Raw genomic sequence first — 21,425 nt, forward strand, 5'->3', positions numbered from 1 at the left:
TACCTTGTTTTATTTCGTCTGAAAACTATCTCAAACAACGATTTTTTTACATTGTTTTTTGAGAATCTCAAAATTTGTTACCACCCCGTAGAACCGTTGCTCTGGATACCGGTATTCCGGATTTGACAGTTGACAGCAAACTAGGTGGGTAGACAACCGGTTTAAACGTGGCGTTATTTTCAATGTAGATCAGAAAAATAAATAATAATAAATATACAACGCAATGGGTAGGTACGTCAACTAAGGAATGAACCTGTCTAATAAACGTTCTAGCTGTATCCAGCGGCATCTCTTTACTACTTGCAAGTATAAGTGCCCTATTCCTGTTTTCGGGGGTTCAGATGTATTTACCCTGGTTCGTTGGGACCCATTTACGTACCATATTCGGAGGATACTTAGGATCGTTATTGTTTATATTTATATTAACTGCTGTTGGAAATCTCGAATCGTTTTTGTTTGGCAAATCCTTTCAAATGAAAGTGTTTCCGGAAGGTAATTGTAAGTGTAAAACTGCAGTATGTACTACATGTCTTATATTTTAGTTACGTTTTGTCTGCTAGTAGCAGTGTTTGCTTCCGCTCTGGTGCATAGGGTGTGTGCTACAACGTGGTAAGTTTGTAATGGGTACTTTCGTGTAAGATATCTACACACTTTTTTTCAGTTTTCTGTTTTCAATCATTCAATTGTATTACATAAATAAATATTCTCAAAAGGTGCATGCAGTACCGGTTCCCGTGCAAAATGTTCCTGCGGGGCGAAAGAAGAAGTAGATTATACCACGCAATGCTTTATTGTAGAAATTTTAATACTTTTTTGCTAAATAAAGTTTGTACTATTGTTTTTTTTAAATGTTATTTTTAAGTGGGCATTGTATAGCTAAGTGACAATGAAGTCCCATTGCTGTTTATCTGTGACTCAATTCTGTTTGCAAGTTGCATATGTTCTAAGATGTAAAAGAAGGTATCAGAATTCAGAGTAGCGAGTACAAAACACCAATTTTCTAGGAATTTTACAGACAAGCCTTTGCTGTATTTTATGGTAACTTGTCCACTAGTACCAACTACCTGGTAGCATTTTTCTCACTCCTGCTTCGGCTTAGGGTGTAGTCTTTCAAAAAAATTCATTCTTCATTGACCTGAGCCAAATTGAGTATGGAGTTTAAAGCAAAAAGCCTTATTTTTTAGTAGTTTTGCCAGTCAGTGACGTATTTACGGGGGGGATGAAGGGGATATCCTCCCCCCCCCCAGAAGAATTGAGTTATCATGATAGCTATTAGGTATTTTAGGTAATACTCCGCTATCCGCTCCGCCCACTTTAAAATAAAGGCAATAATATATAGGTATATATAGAGAGCAATTTTGGTTTTGGTTAAAGTCTAAAGTCACTAAAATCTAAATATTCTGTAGTATTCACTATTCAGTGAGTGATCAGTGTTGGCAGTCAACGATTTGGCTATTCGGCATCGATCGGCAATTCGCTACATTGATGCCCAAAATAACAAATAGGTATCAGGTACTTAGTACTGCTACTGAGATGAGGTACCTGCGTCCTGTCTTTCAGGAAATGACGAAAATAAGAATTTTAAATTTTAAAAACAGGAATTTTTTTGGCCATAACTTTTGATTGAGACGTCTAATCGAAAAAGTACGAATCGTTTTGGATTCTACGCACCCAAATTAATAAGAAAAAGTTTTTTCCCGAGAAATTTTGGTGCAGTCGATTTTTGATAAAAAAGGAAGGTAAAACACTGCCTTTTTTTGAGCCCCGAAAAAAAAATTGTCTCAGATCGACCGGAAAAAAACATTTACTTATAGAATGTGGCCTGTAGAATCCATAATTCCAAACAGTTCCAAGATCGGACTACTAGTTCAAAAGTTACAGCCCTTTGAATTTTTTGTCGAAATTGGTTTTTTGCCCATAAATATACCTATTATTCAAAGTTTTCGTTGACTAATTAAAGCAAAAGCAATAAAGGGGCCTGTCAGCAGTAAGAAATAAAATACCGTTCTAATCTAATCTTTTTGAATAAATAGATAAATGACTACCAGCATCAGCAACCCAATTTCTATTTCTTACTCCCCCTTCTAGTACGCACTGGGTGACTGTATGTGCCACGAACTTGTTTAATCCCCCCCCAGAATACATTTCTACGCCACTGTTGCCAGTGTACCAAAACATAATCAAAGTATCGTCATTTTTCTCACTTCAGCTATGCTATAATCTTAACGTATGGTCACTCAGGTTTGCTGAAAATATGTGGGAATTGAATGAAATATTGAAGCATGGAAGAAAAAGGATTGCAGATTTGAAGAACGGAACAGGCTGTGGGGTTGGGGAGCGGCAATGGACCGAGAGTTGTGGAGGAGGGATGTGACCCAAGAAAATTCAATCATGTTCGTGTCCTTGCATATTCAGTTTTTGGCTAAAGAAAATTATCATAAAAAATGCATTGTGAACAGGATTATGTTTCACGAGAGAAAAAACATTGCAGGTTTTAGCATTTATTGTAAATCAACTTAAAATGCCAAATTACAATGTAATGAAACAACAATTTCAATTTTGAGCCATCTTACTTTAAGAACATATTTTAAACACATATTTTAAAAAGAAATATCACTGAATAGAGTACAGTGGCCGAAATAGTAATCAAGGTACACACTATTGGTTCATAGGCGACTAGTATTTCTTTTGAATACAAACATAAAAAAACGAAAAGCAAAAAACAAATGTCCATTCTGGCCCAATATAAATGAAAACATAATACATGAGGAACTAAACCTTCTGATAAGGCGGCAGTCATATCTCAACATAAAGATATTTTACATACACCAAGAGAATATTGTACGTACTTCAATATAATGTAAACGAAAGTCTCTTGGACTAAAAAAATATGATCAATGCCCAAATGCGTCAGTATTGTACAACTTGAACTAAACAACCAATTTATGAAAACGTAAAAAAATACAATGAAATCCAGGCTTGCGTCATACTACAAAATATTAGCTTAGAACTAAAACTAGATAAGAATTAAGACAGGAACGCGTTATTGGACGCACAGGAATGGATATTGGAGTGTAGAAGGATTGAAGACTTCTGCACGCTAAGGAAAACTCATTCATACTATATAATGTTCATTTAGGTTTAAATGTATAAATAATATTCAACAAGAGAAATGATTAAGGAAATATACCAAACTGAGAACGTGGTTACATTCAAATATTTTAAAATCCCATTTTAAAACATTTAAAAGGAAACAACTTCCACGATTGTTTAAATCTACTATCCTTGAGAGAAAAAAAACAATAACAATGAAATATTTCTTAATAAGTCTTACAATATAAAAGTATCACAATTGATTTGAAAATAGCAATCACTCAATATTATCACATTATCTTAATATAAATTCAACATGCAACTACACATACACGCAGACATACACGTTTGGGATCAGTCAAATAACTAGGACTGGAAGGGACTGGGACTAGGAGCCAGAAGTCCTCTTAAGGAGCAGAGGTAAAAAGAGATCAAACACAATTTGTCAGTGTTTGTTCATTCCAAAAAGATATCGTCAATCTGAAAGTTTTAACTATACTTAATTCTGACAAGATCTCCTAATACTAAACGTGGGTAATACTTCGACTTCATTCTTTCAGATCAACAACCGATTTACTTTTTTCTCTATGCATGCATATCTTTTTGGATAATTTTTGCATAATGCTTATTCAAAACAATTTAAAACTTTCTAAATATTAAAAAAAAATGAAATTTAGAAAGTAAAAAGTATGTACATGAAGCTAAATAAACTGAACGTATAAGATTTACTACATGGCTTTCAGTTTGCACCTACCCTGAAACTTGCACACAAAAGTATTATTAATATTTTCACTAACAGAACAGCTACAGAAGATTGATTATATGATACTCAAAGCCATATAGTTTCTCGTTAGCTTCACGCTTTCAGCGTCATCTTTCTTAGAGGTACATCTCGCAGAGGCATTAAACAAAGAAATAGCACCAGCAGTATTAAAAACAATATTAAGTACAAATTTGAAAAGATTGCAGGTGATCTACCCGTACCGTTTACATTCAGATTATAGTAAAAGCCCTCACATGCATCGCCTCTGCAAGAGTACAATCAAGAAAAAAAAGAAATATTTAAAAAAAGGCCCCTTAAAAATATCAATATAAAAAAATTAGGTACCTATATGTGCATCATCTCTACATATACAAAACAGTATGGAACAAATCTTATTGTAAAATAAACTTGGTATTTTTACCCACCCTCCTAGATGTGTACTGGCAAGAATGACCAGTCACTCCCACCCTTAACATGGCGCAATCAGTTATATCTAAACTAGAACAAATTATTAAATTCTCCAACTAGATTAAAACAAGCACATACATTTTGTATGTTATAAGTTTAAACTCCGTACAGCGCCGATAACCTCTCGCTGAGCGGCGGCGGAAATTGGTCACTGAAACGTTTCCAGTTTTCTTCACCTACTTGCGTTTTGAAACTATGCAAAATCTGTGAATGAAAAGCAAATACATTACGAATAATTGACACTAGGGGGAATGATTGAAATATAAATCTATTTTGTAACGAGTTTCTGGTAGAGATTCCAACACTAAGAATTTCTTTTTAGCAATGAGTGTTATAAGGAACGCAATGCAACATACAGGGTGTGCCAAAATGTACAAACATACCTTCATGAAGATTTCTCTAAGATCTGCCTTGGGAGTAATCCACGAAGCTACGGCATCACAAAAGAATATGAAATCCGGAACAACACCCCCTGGATTAACGGTTATCATGTGACACATTCCCCTAAAAGCGCTGTCCTTCTCCTCGTTATCGCGAATATTCCGTAAGGATGTACACCTGTAACGTCGCTTATAAGCATTTTTACATTGAGAAATTTGAGAAAGCTTGTTTACACTTCTTTACAACATTATTTAAAATTTTTCCTAGAATCCTACTGAGTGGTATCGAGCATTTTCACAGAAAATCTCGTAGCTTTTAACAGATTTAGTGTAGTTATAGCTCAAATGGGAATATCTAGGGGAGGTTCGCTTATTTTAATTAGCTAAAAAGCAAAAGAAAATTTTGAAAAACAGTGTGGGTGTCTTACCTGCTTGTAGTTTTCTCTCTGACGGGGTCAATTATTGTTATGTAAATGGCTTAACAATGAATAAGTTAAAAGCTAAGAGAATGTTTTGTGAATGGCAAAAGTTCATTTAAATAATGTTGATATCTTCTTTTCTCCTACAGTATTTCTTTACACCGAATCATTTTAATTTGCCTACCTTTAACATGGTACTATGATTAAAAACATCAATTTCCGTACTCTACTTTTATACAAGTAGCCAACTTATCAATTGACCAATAATGAATAGTTCCCTAACTAGCTACTTATAGTATTTCGTATACAAGATTGGTGAATAAAAGCAATGCTTCGGGAAATGCTAATAAAAATTAAATGAAACTAGCTGGTAACTAAATTAAAACTTAATTCGTAATAAAAAAGTGTAAGATTAAAGAATAAAGAGGGGTACACACCACTGGCGAACAAACTGTTGTAACATGGGCGCGACATCGTGAGGGCAGACATAACCTAGGCGACCAATTGTTATGGCTACAGTGAACCACCGAGAACATAAAAAGAACAAAAAATCCAACTCAATTACAAAGAAATTATGGCAACATTATAAATAATTACAATCATAGAAAATATTAAAACTCTAAATGTAGTTAATAATTAATTAAATAAATGTCTATCAAAACATTTGTTGACAAAAAAGGAACCCAATATATCACCATGCGTCACTATAACATTAAGTAAAAATTAAACAAACCGACAGTAAATAAACGAAAAGTGTTTTTGAAAAAATAAAGCCTCCTAATGAATGGGAAAAAATGTTCCAATTTTATCAACATAAACCAGATGCGTATTACACAAAAAACCATACTTTAAAATGAGTGGATCGAAAAACCAATATATTAAACGTTTAAAACAAAATTATTATAATACGCAGCTGGACAAATAGTGTGTTACTTAGCCTTTAAATTCAGTAACTTTGAAAGAGGAAAATTAATTTCGTAATTAAAAAATAGACAGACGTGATCGTTTACTACAGAAACGGCTAAATAAATAATATGTCAAATTAAATTGAATCGAAATAAACATTTAAAAAAAGTCACAAAGGATTGCAGGTGTTACAAACACATTCTCTAGTAATCCTCAAACAAAGTTATTGACATGAAAAGTTAAAATTTTTTGTTTTTGTTGGCATTGTAAGCTAATTGATATTAGTTGCAAGATGTGTTACATTACCCATTTATCACCAGAAGGTATATTGATACATTGAGCCCTTCTATTCAATTTCTCTTTCTTCACGCATGAACAATTTGAAACAATTATTCTCTTTGTGAAGAGCCCCAAGTATACAGTGGACTAGAAATTGGTTATAGTGAAATATACAAAAAAATTTATCATGCGCAGAAGATTCGTCTAACTTAAATGTGAACAAATCCAAATTCTCCCTTACTTATTTGTGCGTGCTTGATTGCGCCCTGACCTACCTCACCTCGAATCGCATCAGATGTCAAGTTAGAGTCTACTTCAACTTAACTTGCTTCTAACTCCGGAACAAATTGTGGTGTGATCAACACTATACTCTTAAGAGCTGTGCAAAGGAATGGATCTAGGGTTGCCATCTCAAAACTCTGCCAACTAGGACAGGAAGCGTGAAAACCCCGGATTTAGGGATTATAAACCCGGACATATCAACTGAATTTGATAAAAAAAATATTGTCTAAAGAAATAGTCTTTGAAATTGTACTTTATTTTTATCACTGACTAGCTAGATCAGTGTTTCTCAACCTTTTTTTACTGGTGGTCTACTTGTGAATGTTATTTATCTCTGTGGCTCCCCCCTAGGGAGGGGGGGCATACCTCAGGAAATTTTTGAAATTTTAGTAGCTTTCTACGTGTTTTTAGACTCATTTACGTTTTTCTCAGACTGCACAAAAATGTATAGAATATAGGCCATTAAATGTGACATTTCAATATTTTAAACACTTTAGAATTAGATCAAAATTAATTTGAGTTATTTTTTAGTTATCAAGAAACCATTTTCAAGCTCATTTTGTTGTGACGCTGAAATTTTCTTTAAAAAGCTACAGAGAAATATTCCTGGTAGGCGGTAGAGGGGTGTTAGTCGTGTTAGAAAAAAATAATAAACATTTTCCGGTATCGCGTCTAGATCAATGGGATTGTGAGTTTGCCATTTATAAACATTTAAATTTAAAGTGATTCGCAGTTATTATTTTCTAAGAAAGGTACACTGAGATAGGGATGGGCGATAACTGTTTTCACCTATCGATAAGTATCAGGTACTTAGCTATCGATATATTTTACTTATATATATCGATACACCGATAAGTATCGAAAGATCGATAACTGTCGCTATATCGATAAGTATCGGTATATCGATAGTTCTCGTTATGGCGATAGTTTTTAATATATAGGTATCGATATAATATTACCGATAATTTTTTTGAAAGCGTGTCTAAAAACTGCATGAGTTTACTTTTATATTTTGGCGAAAGAGCCCGACAAGACAAGAGGGCTCTTTTAACAAAATATGAAAATAACCGAATGCAGTTCTTGCAACTTTAATGGAGTTACCATATTAACTGTGCAATTATCGCAGGGCTCTTTAGCTTTCTACAGTGCAATTACCGCTGTAATTAAGCGGTCATTGCACGCCTCATTTGAGAGAAATATTCGACATATCGATAGTTATCGACAGGGATAGTTATCTTATCGAGTTTTATTAATAAAATCCATTTTCCGGTTTATTCTCGTGTAAAGTGACTATTAATAGTTACTCGACGTTTCTTTGCTACCTTTATCAAGAGTTTTTTGTTAGATTTCGTAAATGTCAATCAATTGAAACTGTATATCTAAATTTGAAGTGTTCTTAGCTTTTTCTGTTTTTTTGTGACTGGTCCTCTGTAACCATCAATCAGATACCGATACATAGGCCATGATTACACCCTTTGATTGTCTTCTTTATTTTATCTAAAGAGTAGCCATTTTGAAGTGTTTCTTTTTTTGAGCAATCGTCAGTAAGACGAAAAGATCTATTTTCTAAAGATTTTATTACTGCGTTTATTTGGCATGGATGATGATGTGACGTAGCGCTTCTCTTGAGAAAGGGAGCAAAGTTAAGTTTCCGAAACGTCGAGCAACTAAAAATAGTAAATTTACTTACACGAGAGTAAACCCGAAACCCGATTTTATTAATAAAAATAGTAGGGCTCGTTGAAATCTCAACAATAACATAATTTTATCGTACCAATAGTTATCGACATATCGATATATCAATAGTTATCGACATATCGATATACCAATAGTTATCGACATATCGATATATCAATAGTTATCGACATATCGATAGGTATCGATATATCGAAAAAAATTCCCATGCCTACACTGAGATAACAAACAAGGATACAGGGTTATTGCGGTTTAATACTGACCATTTTTGGTAAATTTATTTAATTTTAATATTTCAGTACAATATTGCAGGAGTGAATTTTCGTGGCCCACTGAAAAGTTTCTGTGGCCTACCAATATTCTGTCTTTCGTTCGTGGCCCCCAAGAAATACGTCATGGAGGGGGCCATATGGCCTCCGTTGAGAAACACTGAGCTAGACTGTTTCAATATTCAATAAATTCCTTTCTTTGGTCCACTGTTATGCCACTAGTGAAAATATTCTTTCAACGTTGGCATTATGAGCAGGAATGCAAAAAAAGCACTAGGCAATTTTGTATAAATGAGGATTCAGTGTTTTAAAAAATTGTAACCAAAGCTGATTGGCGATTAAAAGTTTATCTTGTTAGGTTAAATTTTGACAGAATCTGCCTCAGTAGCCCAAAACCCGGACAACCAATGAAACCCCCCCCGGATGCTTCCCGGACGCCCTCTAAACTAGGACAAATCCGGGGAAACCCGGACGGATGGTAACCCTAAATGGATTGGTAAGGTTTTGAGAGTTTTGGAAAATGTGCTTATTATTTTTATTTATTAAATCAATTCCAAGAACAAGTAAACCAAAACCCCTACTACATGGATTGTTGGAGAGGGACAGACTACTTTTAAAGTCGATACAATACACATGTATAATTCCTTAGGCATTGATCAATTGACTTTCGCCAAGAAAATGGATCAATAAATAAGGATTTAGATCGATTTTGGGCAATAAAGTGATGGGCGCCAAATTGATTTTTGATAGTTAGAGCTTAAAACACATTTATAGTAGTGACCACACCACCCTCACCCTGCAACTTTCACTGTTATAGAATAAAGGAACGCTATAGTGCACACTCATTTTTTAGGGGCATTAGTAGACAAATGCTGTAGCGCAGAAGCAGTGTTGAGCATGCACACTTAAAGAAATGTGCACTACATCAATTCGTTTTCAAAAAATCGCTTTTTTGCTGATCACAAATCCACTACATCTTTCTTTCCAGAGCTCAAAATTTATTTGCCAGTACAGTATGATACCTTCTAGTGATAAGTTGATTAGAATCCTCACAGTCAATATAGATCATGCATGCAACACCACATAAGTCTTACCAGTATTTTCTAGTAAAGTTTTGGGAGTATTTGGTCTATTGATAATGTCAACAAGCTGCGATAATACTAGAGGTATGTAAGGTCGCGTTTCAGTTCCTGTAAATGTGAATATGTAGCGACATGGAATGGAAATTCGTTTAAAACTTACCTAATTTTATACTTATTTCTCCTATAGCCCACGTAGCATTATTGCACACTGAAATGTATTCGGGATTTAAATTCTGGCCCAAAATCGGTAGAAAGTCGGAAATGCATGGTCGTACATGTTGAAAACATGCCTTAGTCAGGTCTCCCAGTAAAGCGAACGATGACTGTCGTACCTCCGGCATTGGGTCTTGCATGCAGTGATGTAACAATTCCATTATATTGCTATTAACAACTAATTTTTCTATGTGACCATTTAATCCTTCTGCTAATCCAGACAGTAAATCTAAAGCAACTATCATGAAGTCCTTGTCCGGCGCCTCAAATTGATCCGGATTTTGAGTATTAGCCTATTTAGAACAAATTAGCACAACACAATGTCACGAGAAGTTCACTTACCATGTGTTGATATAAGGTCTGCTGTATTAGTGAGACACATCTACGGTATACTGGTTCACAATATGGTAGGAATCCAGATTGCAAAGCTGTCGCTACACTTGAAAGGCACTGCAAAAAATAAACATATGATCAATCCATTGTTACTGTTAATAATAACTAGAATGTTGAGGGACCACCGAAATGATTTTGAGCATAACATAATCAATAACAGATTAACATTTCCACAAGGAACAAAATTTTAAAAAGACAAAACTCCGCTTTACTGGGCGTTCAACATAGCTCATTATAGTAAACTTTTATTGGGTTCCCACCCTTATTTAGTTGCCAGTATCATAATGTACACCCTTTTTATGATACATACATACAGACGGAAAAATGTTACTTCTTTAAAAGTGGCTTAAGGCTGATCTCACAGTCGGACGAAGTTTCTCAGGGGAACGAGGAGTGCATAATATGGTTTATATGCGGGCTGTTCTTATGCACTCGTAAGCAACACGACACGCCGCGGTTCTGTTCCATCATGCATCTTGAGTTTAAATTTTCATGAGCAGAGACGGCTTCAGGACACGTATAAAGCGCACAATCCAATTCAACAAAATCCAGTATGTTTAACCGTTGAGATTTAATTACTCAATGGTTTAACTGTAGATGGGTGGAACATTGTGGGTTTGTTTATTAACGCACATATTTAAAATTCATTATCGGGGCATGTTGACAACCTAACAATATTTTCACTGAATTTGCAATTGTTATACGTTTGATTTATATCAAAAGTTGCATTTATTGAATTGAATCCGCTGTATATTATTACATATATCAATTCCTTGGTCAATTTTAATATTAGGTATACATTATATCTAAAATTAGTCGTTTGCCCGCAGTATTAGTAATCATGAAAGGTGCTAACGGTCAAATTACACCTTTTTTGTGTTAAAAATCACTTTTCCAAATTTGAATCACAAGCTAACTTGATTTTGTTAAATGGAACTACCAAGTTTTTATTCATTGCATCAAATGTAGGATTTGATTTGTCAGTTTGGTTCATTAGCATTGTTGATTGGTTACGTTTATTAGAAAAATGGAATTTGAAAAAAGTGATTTAAACGGTGCTTTTTACTTGTTTACTATAAATATTTAAGTACTTTTTGATGGTCTTCTAAATGTTTCTGTGCACATAATAGAGAAATGTGGTTTCACCACGATGGTGAATTTTGCCTAAACTTTAAAGAGTGACTAAATCAATAATATTCTGCGAGGTGGATACTTTGAGGGGGTTGAAGTGGTTTCTGAGTCTCTTTTGTTTTGTTTTGTTTGCAGGGAAATGTTTTATAATTTGAATTGGTGTTCATAATTTTTAACGGCCTACTAATTACTGAGAGCTTTTGAAAATAGAAAAACACTATGAATTATATTAGAAATTGTTGAATTACAAAAAATATGTAAAAGGTAGGTAAATACCGACATGCTTATATCGTTGAAAAGGTAATCAAATCCTACAAATGATGCAATAAAAAAATAGTAGTTCTATTAATAAAAATCAAGTTACCTTTGATTGAAATTTTGAACATTGACGCAGTGATTTCATTTAACACAAAAAAATTTAACATTGATCGTTTGGCGAATGGTAGTACATTTCATGCAGTTGCAGTCCCGGCCTTTTAATCGCATTGTTACTTCACTACTTCATCTAGTTTTTCAAAAAATCCCCAATTGCGGCTAAAAGACGTATTTTAGATATCATGCATAATTAATACAAATTGACCAAGGAATCAAAATCTGCAACAACTATTGTTCTTTCGAAGTATGAGCATTATCTTTCTTCTACAGCAAGTGAAGGTTACAATAAAAATGTGGGTCCGTTAACCACCCTCCCCTATTAGCCCAAAAATCAACCAATTTTTTTCTGTCTACTGTGGTCCAATTGTGCTCTATTGGGTATTTATGTCGCCTTTTTTGGGTTTAGAAATAATTCGAAAATTAATGAGGACGAGGTGAACGTCCCCAAAAATACTAAACTTTATTATACTCAAAACTCGTTCGGGTGCCTTTTATAACCCTACCAATATCTAGATGGAGGGAGATTAGATAAGACTAGATAAAGAGCCTTCGGGAGTACTGCATTAGCTTGGTACTATTGAGTTATTCCTGCATCACTTAGTTTGAAAACTAAAGGTCATGCCGAAGTTGATAATTCGTCAATTTTATTTAAACGCCGGCTTTTAGATATCTATCAAAAGTATTTGAATACTTTAAAAAGTGTTTCATTACTTTGACAAGTGCTCAAATATACTAATAAGTATTCAAATACTTCACTCAAATAATGGAAAAATTAAAAAGATTATCCATCATCATCATGATCACACATTTAGTAGCCTATTACGGTGTTTAAACAGTATGTATGCATTAGAATACTTTGCGAAATATGCGAATTGTTTGCAAACTATTTGACCACTAAAAAATATGTGTTAAAGTATTTTAGTTCAGAATACAAATACTGCTTCCATAAAAGTACCTATTTAATTTAATTACAAAGTATTTGAATATGTCCTCGAAAGTAATTGAATACTACACAGTATTTACAACGTAGAATACTGCCCAGCTCTGATTGTACGTTACAATTTCCATTATATATGACAAATGTTTTTTTATGTACCTACCTTTCAATTGGCGTCAGACCATTTTAGTTTTTATTTTTTATTTGCTACCGTATGTAGCTGCATTTATGAAGATGATTTGATAGACAAGAAACTCAACTAAAATTACTTTGAGTACTTTAGGCAATCGCTTGTAGGACTGGTTTATTACTTATGTTTATAATGACAGCTAAAAAATATTTTTGTTGCATAGCGTGGAATTTGAGAATTGCAGCCATTAAGAAAACTGCTTCATTGGAAGTTATAAAATGGGTAAAATAAACTAACTGCTAATTATTTTTATTTTTAATTCAATTTTATGGGCACTATCCAGACTATCCTGCCTGGAGTGAAGTGTTCCAATTTGCACTTAAATCATTAAATGAAGACATTTTGAATTAAAATTGTTAATCCTATTGCAAGTAGTCTCTGATTTAGAATTAACAAACGAAATAGTCCTTCCCAGAAAATGATCTTAATACGTCCAGTTTAGTTTTAAAACTCGAATTGGGTGGCGCTACACAACAGCAAGTAAAAATTCATACACTCCATACACGGTAGACGTTTCGTGGAAAGATTGTCACGGCCGTATTTCTTTACAGATCTTTTCCAATTTTTTTTTTGTTGAAAAGATGAAGGATAATTCCATGTTTCTATAGTAACACTTTTTCGATTATATATTTCCATAAAGCAAAATTCTACGTATGAAAAGTGACAAATTTTGGCTATATTTAACACGATATTTCACTTGATATTGCGATAAATTTGAAAAATGTGTTACTATAGAAACATCGCAAATTTTCTTGCGAAGAGATTGGTGTATCATTTAGCACTAAGTGATTGAAACTAAAGTCTGGGGAACTTTCCTATGAAACCTCTGCAAACGCTCATAAATGAACTGTGTGAGATCCCCCTTAAGATGAATTAAAACGGGAACTGAGACGTGAACATTTGATGGAGTTATAACATCTAAAAAATGGCGATACCTCTAGCTAGGAAGCTAAAAAGAGAGGTCATTAACAAGGAAAAACAACCTACTAGTATACTCGTACCTAACTTAACGCCTACCACATGGAATTATTAGAACTCCACTCCACAATTTGAAAAGCAGGTAAATTTGGTTCCCCTTGGAGCAATTTTTTGTTGATTTTCCGGAAACTGTTATAGGAGGTGCAAATTTTTGATTTAAACCGCGTTTTAAATCATCTTAGGGCGGGTTTATGCAACTTCTTTATGTTTAAAGCTTAATTCTTTATTTCTAATCCGTTATGCATAGACCTTATTACAGAGCTGTGCAAAGGAATTGGTACAAAAGGCTTGGAAAGCCTCAAGCCCTAAAAGAGCTTGCAATTCCAAGGCTTCAAGCCTTTTCTAAAAACAGGGCTTTGGAATTTACGTCTAAAGCCTTTTCGCGTGAGCTTGGGGTTTTGGATTTCAGACAAAGAGCTTAAATTCCTTTTAAAAGAATTGAAATCACTTTTTCATTGAAAACTCCATTTTAAGGATGCAATTCCCTTTAAACAGCTTCAATTCCTTTTTAATAGGCTTGAAATCCTCTTTAAAAAGGCTTCAATTCCTTATATGCCTCCCACTCCCACATCATTTTTTATTTCCAATTTTTGTGAGCTGGCCCTTTGCAGTACGTAGAACTGTTAGTGCGTGCGGTGTTGTTGTTCTCTAATGGGATAAAGTGTAAGTACCTACCTCTATCTAGAGCCTTAACTAAATTATAATACAATTATATGCAATTATTTACTAGCAAGCAAGCAAACCAAACCAGCACTTGTGGAAACTATTTATATTTATTACGTTACGGCTACTGGGTCCTGTATTCTCATTATATTTTATCCCTTCACTCAAAGATTTTATAAAAACGAAAAACACTTGTTAAATAATCATTCATATTTTATTAGACATTTCAATTCCTTTTGCAAAGGAATTCCATTCAATTCAATTTCAAAGGGCTTTGAGCTTAAGGCTTCGCAACTTTAAGCCTTTTTTAAAGGGCTTTGGAATTTTAAGCCCTTTTCGTGCTAAGAGGAATTTGAGCTTTCCATTCACCATTCCTCTTACAAGGGCTTTGGAATGAAGCCCATTGCAAAAGGGCTTTGCACAGCTCTGGATCTTAACTCTTAAGTAATTTCCCAACACAAGTTTATACAATTCCGTTTTTAACACCAATCAAATTGAGGGAATTGAAAGGCCAGCTGATATATTACGAACATCGCGCATGCGCCATGTACAGATTTCTCAATTGTTAATTCTTAATGCTTAAAAGTTGAACGTGTACTAAAAATTATGATACTAATTAGGAACTAAGAAATTGAGGAAACGCGATCATTAGACATTCTATATTTATCTTTTTATTTTATAAAAATTAGTAATTAAGATTTAACTATTAAGCATAAAGACGTTGCATAAACCCGCCCTTAAACCTGAAGTTTATTGCGCACCATAAGGGCGCTGTCATGGTGGATAAAGCCAGAAATAAAAAATATTCTGTTGTGCAAAGGAATTTCTAGGGCTAGTGCGACTTTTGTGACACTGTTACCTACCTCTAATAATGGAAATAAGTCTTTGTCCTCATCCTTTAAAACGTTCCACTTATGAATCAGTGGAGGCATAAGTAGGTTAATATACTCGGATTTATTCAAATGGTGACCAACCGAATCTGCCAGTGTTCCAATAGCGTCATACAATATAAGTAGATTTTTATGTTGGTATTTCGAAAAAGCGAACACAAGTGTTTCCAATATAAAACCTAAGTAAGGAACCAATTCCGTACAGGCCTCCTCCTCGAGCGTCGCGAACGCCGAACATGCTGCTTCTTGAACACGTTTATTGCCGTCTAAAATTCTTTTTAACAGTTCGGTCATCAATGGCTTTAAGTAAGCGTCGTGCGGTTGTGACACGACCCAATGAGAATACCGACTTAGTGTCCAACATGTAATGGCCCTTACAAGAGCTTTTCTGTCATTAAGACAGTTAATTAAGTATGGTATTAACTCGGGAAGATGATTTAACATTCCAGACATACAGCCTTCGGCAATCGCCCCTAAAAGACTTTTTATAGCTACGATTAGAAGTAGAACGTTGTTACCTAAAGCCAGTATTCCAGATTCTTTAATATCCCAATCAAGATGGAATAACGTCTCTTTAAGGATGGGAACTAAAATTGGTAACAACTCGTCGCTAAAAACAATCGCTAGCACATCCAACGCCGCCGCGCTACATTTCCGTAAATTCCAATCTGAGAGACTGCTATCATCATCCCCGTCGTCATAATCATCCTCTTCGTCCTCCCCCTGGTCACCACTTCCTTTTTCTGTCGCATTGCTGGTATTTCCGTTAGTAGATGTCGCCTTCATGGTGTGTGTTTTTGATTTGTGGAACCGTGGTTTTATGTCTTCTTCTTTGTCAGGCACCGTATCATCTTCCTCGACATCCCCCTACAAGCCTAATTAATACAGCAGCACTATGCAATAAATTTGCTAACCTTTAACAATATAATGTCAATTTCGGAGTATTTCATTCCACGAACCAACACGGGTATCAGTCTATTCAAGTGAGGACCGAGCACCTCCCGGCAGATATGCTGTTCGGCCAAGGAAAGCCAGAACTCACAAGCTTCGAGGGCAACATTTTCGTCACAATCTTGTGTGCGGAGCAGCATATATTCGATAATATTATGCATCTGTGGCATAAGTAGGTCTATACGAACTTCCAATAATAACACTAAAGCTCTGCACACATTTTTCCTGACTTCGGCGTCATCGTCGGCAGACACGACAAAAAGGTTCTAAAAAAAACATTAAAACTAACGTGTAACAATTGTGGGCATACGTACTGTCAAAAAGGAATCTATGTGATACATTAGGACTTGCGATCTTTGTATAATAAACTGATTAATGCAACCGATTGCGTACGAACGAATTTTTGAGCTGGAATGGCTGAAAAACTCTAAGAATTTCGGTATGAGCAAGTCTAACGGTCTATTAACGCTGTCCGCATCCAACGCGTCTGCAGAATCCTCGCATATTTTTTGTAGCGCACCGAACGCGCCCTCGCAGACATTGTAATTTTGTGAATCTAACATTCCGCATAGAGCCGGAAGTAATTCCGGCCACGTCGTTAATTCGCCTTTACTGGCTATTGTCGTTATTAATATTCCTACTGTCGCCCTGATTAATGGCGACGGATCGCCGACGGCTTGCAAGCATTCCTGTTTGATGAAATTTGTTACACTTGGCATTAACATACTATAATGTGTTTTGATGTTGTTTTTCAATATTAATCCGCTGAGTGAACGTGTCGGTTCATCTTCTGTCACCAGTTTGGTCAATACAAACATCAAATAATTGTTAAAGTCTGGATATTTGTTTAATTGTTCCAATTTCTAGTCATATTTAAGGAAAAGATCTTATTAAGTTTTGTTTATGGTCAAGTGCATAGGTATAGGCTCTGCTCATAGAACTCCTCGTGCTTATTTTAATTCATAACTGGCATCTCTACAAGGAATTCAGATAAGACTACAAATATGGTGCATTTAATTTTTAAATCTGGGGTTATAGTTGATCTTAACGAAACTAAAAAGCATTTCAGACTTACCTCAATGCAATTTCGTGTAACTTTGTCACTGTTGAAAAAATTATGGACCATCGCCACCAAACTATTTCTCGCAAATGACTAGAAAATCTTTTAGAATCCGTAATAAAAGTTTATTGTTTACTATTTTATTTTTAAAAGAGGAAATACAACAGGACAAAATGAACAATCTCCCATACTTTCATTTGAGTTCGTTTATAGTATTAGATAACAGGGTTCGCAACTGATTTTAGCAAAAAAATAGAGGTCTCTAATTACATATTTAAAAATAGAGACCATTAGAGACCTTTGAGAACCAATTTCCATACAAAATTAAGCAAAAAATAGTTATTTTGTAATAGATGAGATACATAAACGGCAATATATCTAAACATAAATTGTGCACAACTCTTGTGCGGATAAAACGCATTTTTTTTCACCCAAATATTTTTTTTTACATCACAAATGGATATATTTCTTGCAGACGTCCCAATCGCCCTTTGTGAGTACCCTCTTCCGACAATCCGTTCTCGAGGTATAAGGGAATATACCCGATCGCGATAAGAGGTCGAGGAGGAGGGCTATGGTTGGTAGAAATTAATTCCTTTCGTTGAGACCTTTCATTATAGTACCATGAAGGACAAAACTAATTCCACCCCTCCTGCCCCTCCACCCCGTAAGAGGACAGAAGAGGGGCAGTATAGTTGGTAGAACACGGTTCCTTTCGTTGAGACCAATTGGTTGTCGTATGTAAAAGTTATGCACATTTTACTTTCAAAAACAGTATCTCAGGAAATAATTCGTGGGGGGGGGGCCCCCTTTTAGACAGAGAATTTGGTGGCCGTCTGGCACACCTTCAAGGTATAGGCTACCTACTGCAAAGAATTCCAGGACGCTAGGACCATTCTCCTAGAAGTAGTTCGAGACGGCAGAAGTGGGTCCGGACGGGCAAAACGCATTTTTTTTAATTCTTAAAAAATGCGCTAAAAATGTACAGTAAAATTTCTGCGGTTTATCAGTTATGAATTATACTTTTTTAACATGCAAAATTTAGAGACTTTAGAGACCAAATATGAAAAATAGAGACTTTGAGAGACCAGCATTGAAAAAAGAGACCAATGTCTAAAAAAGAGACCATTTGTGAACCCTGAGATAACAATTCAAAACAGTTCAAAACTTGTATTCTTATTTTTGCCCATAGTAAAATGTAAAAGTGAACCACCACAACACAACCACAATATTGAGGCGCCTTTTTTTTCATATTGTTGAATTGTTTAATTCCGATCGAAAAAGTACTATTACCCACTTTCACCCGAAAAAACCCACTTGGGTCCAGTGGGTTGGGGTTTTTAAAAAAAAAAAAAACGGGTTTTTTCAAACCCTGGGTGCAGGAATTTATATACGTAAAACAAAAGAATTTTCACATCCAACAATACTAGCATATGCATTCAGCGATCATAAGCCACAAACAATTGGGCTACAGACTGAAAGCAATGGAACGTAAAACATTCTCTGAAGACAGCATCAACCAATTTTTCTTCTGCCAACATTTGCTAAACCTTTGAACAATAATTCAATCAACAATGTTTTCAATTTCATTGGCTACTACACAAAAGAACAATTCGGTTTTAGAGAGCGCCACCAATGCCATGCGATCACTAATGGAATATGTACCTACGTCTGTACAGCACATAACAAGCGACACAAGACAGACCTCAGGGAGAAATATATGAAATGAATGCAAGAAATGCATCTCGCAAATGTGCGACTTATCAAAGTCTGTCTCATTCTTAGAAAAAGCGGAAATGTATGGAATTGGAGGAGTACCTAAACGGAAACCTAATCGCAAGGATCTATTTTGGGGCCTATGACCAACCTCCCAAAACACTTACTTGCTTAAGTAGTCCTATATTTATGCTGATTGTAAGACACTGACAGTAAAGACCCAGACCACCGCGCATATGCACTCGGCTTTTCACAGAATTTTCCAGCACAATCGAATGCTTTTGCACCACACCGTTCTAGCCTCTTTTGTCTTCCAGAGCTTTCTAGCGCGTAAATCTTTTTTGTAAACTTTCAAAACCCAAAAATCAAAAAATTTCACCGTCTGCCTTTGCCGGAGTTATTAAATCTTTCGCACTCCCTCATACTAGGTGATCTACCCAAAAACTATTATCAGAAGTCGAGTTTTTAAGGACAGTGTATCACTAAACATTCATCAAATTCCTGCCTTGGACATGGAGATTATAGCACTTCTATACAACACAAACATTTTATGGTATAACGTAATTAGAGAAGCTAATCATCATTGCACATATCATTAACCATCCTTGAGATCATTTATAATTTTGTATTGCCATCTGTTAAACTTGGAATAGGGTACCATAAGGAAAATTCGCACCCCGTACGATAAGTTCACTTGCCCCAATCAATTACTCGACTCATAAGAATTCGCCTAGAGAAAACTCGGTCTTGCGAGTAGAGCTTACTTTTATTTTTGTGCTCAAGTAAATTCGTCCCCGTGGAAAAACTTCCTAACTTGTTTTTCGGAAGTCACATCCCTAAAGTTTACATTCGAAAAAACTCGTTTAAGTTTTTTTGTTAAAAATTCGGGGATTTTGGGATTGAAGGACCGATTTGAAAATGCAAAGGGGAGATTTTAGCTTTATGCAACTATGTCACAAGTGATTTCATGACTTCATTTTGCAATACCTATACAATTTGTATAATGCATGAAATTGTATCTACCTACTTCCTGTAGAATTGATAAATAAATAAGCATCCCAAGATTAAGATAAAAATTTCACTGAATCAGCAAAATGACAGGATATTTTAATGAGAGCTGGAGCCACACAGTCAGCAGTAATTCGAGACAAGATAGGTTGCTTATGGCAAACAATCAAAATTTGCTATGGGTTCAAGGTTAGGGAAACACTTTCCCTGCAACCAGAAACAACTTTTCCTGCGGTGTACTTCAGGGAAACGAAGTAATAATCTTAAACGACCTCTGAAACCATCGTGACAAAATAAAAGTTCGGTAGCGAGAAACGCACTTACTTACGATTTGAACCCTTCAGAAAATGTTAGGAGTACAACGGACAAAACCGAAGTAACCCCCTGTAAAGTCAACATGTGTTACTAACCTACAAGTCGTAAAACAAAAGCAACAATCGTTTGTTTAGGTAAAATACAGTTTTGTTATGCCATGTGATTTAAATAATCACCAAACATGCACCTTCTATACCAACTTACTGTTATTTTTATTATGTAAAAAGGATACTTGCTGAACAGCCCTTTGCGTTGCGGTATCTGGCGATTGGGACTCCTTTAGTAAAGTTAATATTTCACGTAAACCGTTTTCCTGGGGTGTCCACTCCATTTTCATGGTTAACTAAATAACACAAACATACATTAGGTAAATGGAAACTGGGCCGATTGATTAATAAATGAAAACATTAACCGCCAATTTTGACAACCCACCCCATAAAAACACTAGCGACCGAAAAATATTAAAGCAGCGTTGCGTTGTTAACGAAGGCGTTAGAGAAATGGACGAAGTTTAAAGGTAAATACAATTTTTATGGAAGCTCACGTTGAGCTGATTCGGCAATTATTTAAACACGTAGCGTCGGTCAGCTTGAACTGTTTATTGCTTCCCGCTTTTTTGTTATTACCAAATAATTAATGCAAAATTCACTTACATTTAAATTAGGAGAACTGAATGATTTTTTAAGAATTTCCGATTTTCGTACACTAACGGAATACCAAAAGTCACTAAATAATTACAGAATTCTTGACGCATAGGTGGCAGCAGCGTCGCTAACAATGGCTACATAAAGTAGCCTTTACACCAGCAGCCTCAAGTATGGTGTAAAATCATCAGACGGAATAGTCCAGACTCAACTCAAATACGGACAAATACTACATTATGAATTTTTTTTAGTATTCAGTTATATGCTCTATCTATTGTCTTTCTTTTCATATCCACGTATTCTTCCTCTTTTCCTTGTAGGTACC

At 35.2% G+C, this 21,425-nt stretch overlaps 2 protein-coding genes across 3 annotated transcripts; one reads left to right on the forward strand and one right to left on the reverse strand.

The window, feature by feature from the left end:
* Positions 1-83: 83 nt before the first annotated feature.
* On the forward strand, positions 84-849 carry LOC116165364 (protein KRTCAP2 homolog). Its single transcript, XM_031479740.1, has 4 exons — positions 84-227; positions 274-492; positions 543-609; positions 662-849. Exons 1-4 carry the CDS (start codon positions 224-226, stop codon positions 768-770), a joined length of 399 nt encoding a protein of 132 aa, XP_031335600.1. The 5' UTR covers positions 84-223; the 3' UTR covers positions 771-849.
* A 1,636-nt stretch (positions 850-2,485) lies between these two features.
* LOC116165427 (transportin-1) lies at positions 2,486-21,183 on the reverse strand. Of its 2 annotated transcripts, none has more exons than XM_031479872.1 (12): positions 21,110-21,183; positions 20,689-20,799; positions 16,672-17,220; positions 16,321-16,623; positions 15,925-16,273; positions 15,380-15,879; positions 10,192-10,299; positions 9,797-10,142; positions 9,649-9,744; positions 5,561-5,636; positions 4,708-4,882; positions 2,486-4,528 (listed from the first exon to the last, which is right to left on the reverse strand). In XM_031479872.1, the coding sequence occupies exons 2-12, from the start codon at positions 20,791-20,793 to the stop codon at positions 4,421-4,423; spliced, it is 2,715 nt and encodes a 904-aa protein (XP_031335732.1). In that variant the 5' UTR covers positions 20,794-20,799; positions 21,110-21,183; the 3' UTR covers positions 2,486-4,420. The 2 variants fall into 2 exon arrangements, with proteins under 2 accessions (XP_031335732.1, XP_031335733.1); XM_031479873.1 differs by lacking the exon at positions 21,110-21,183 and adding an exon at positions 20,889-21,044.
* Between the last annotated feature and the right edge of the window lie 242 nt (positions 21,184-21,425).

This window comes from Photinus pyralis, unplaced genomic scaffold (genome assembly GCF_008802855.1).
Source record: "Photinus pyralis isolate 1611_PpyrPB1 unplaced genomic scaffold, Ppyr1.3 Ppyr1.4_LG3a, whole genome shotgun sequence".
NCBI classification, from domain to species: domain Eukaryota; kingdom Metazoa; phylum Arthropoda; class Insecta; order Coleoptera; family Lampyridae; genus Photinus; species Photinus pyralis.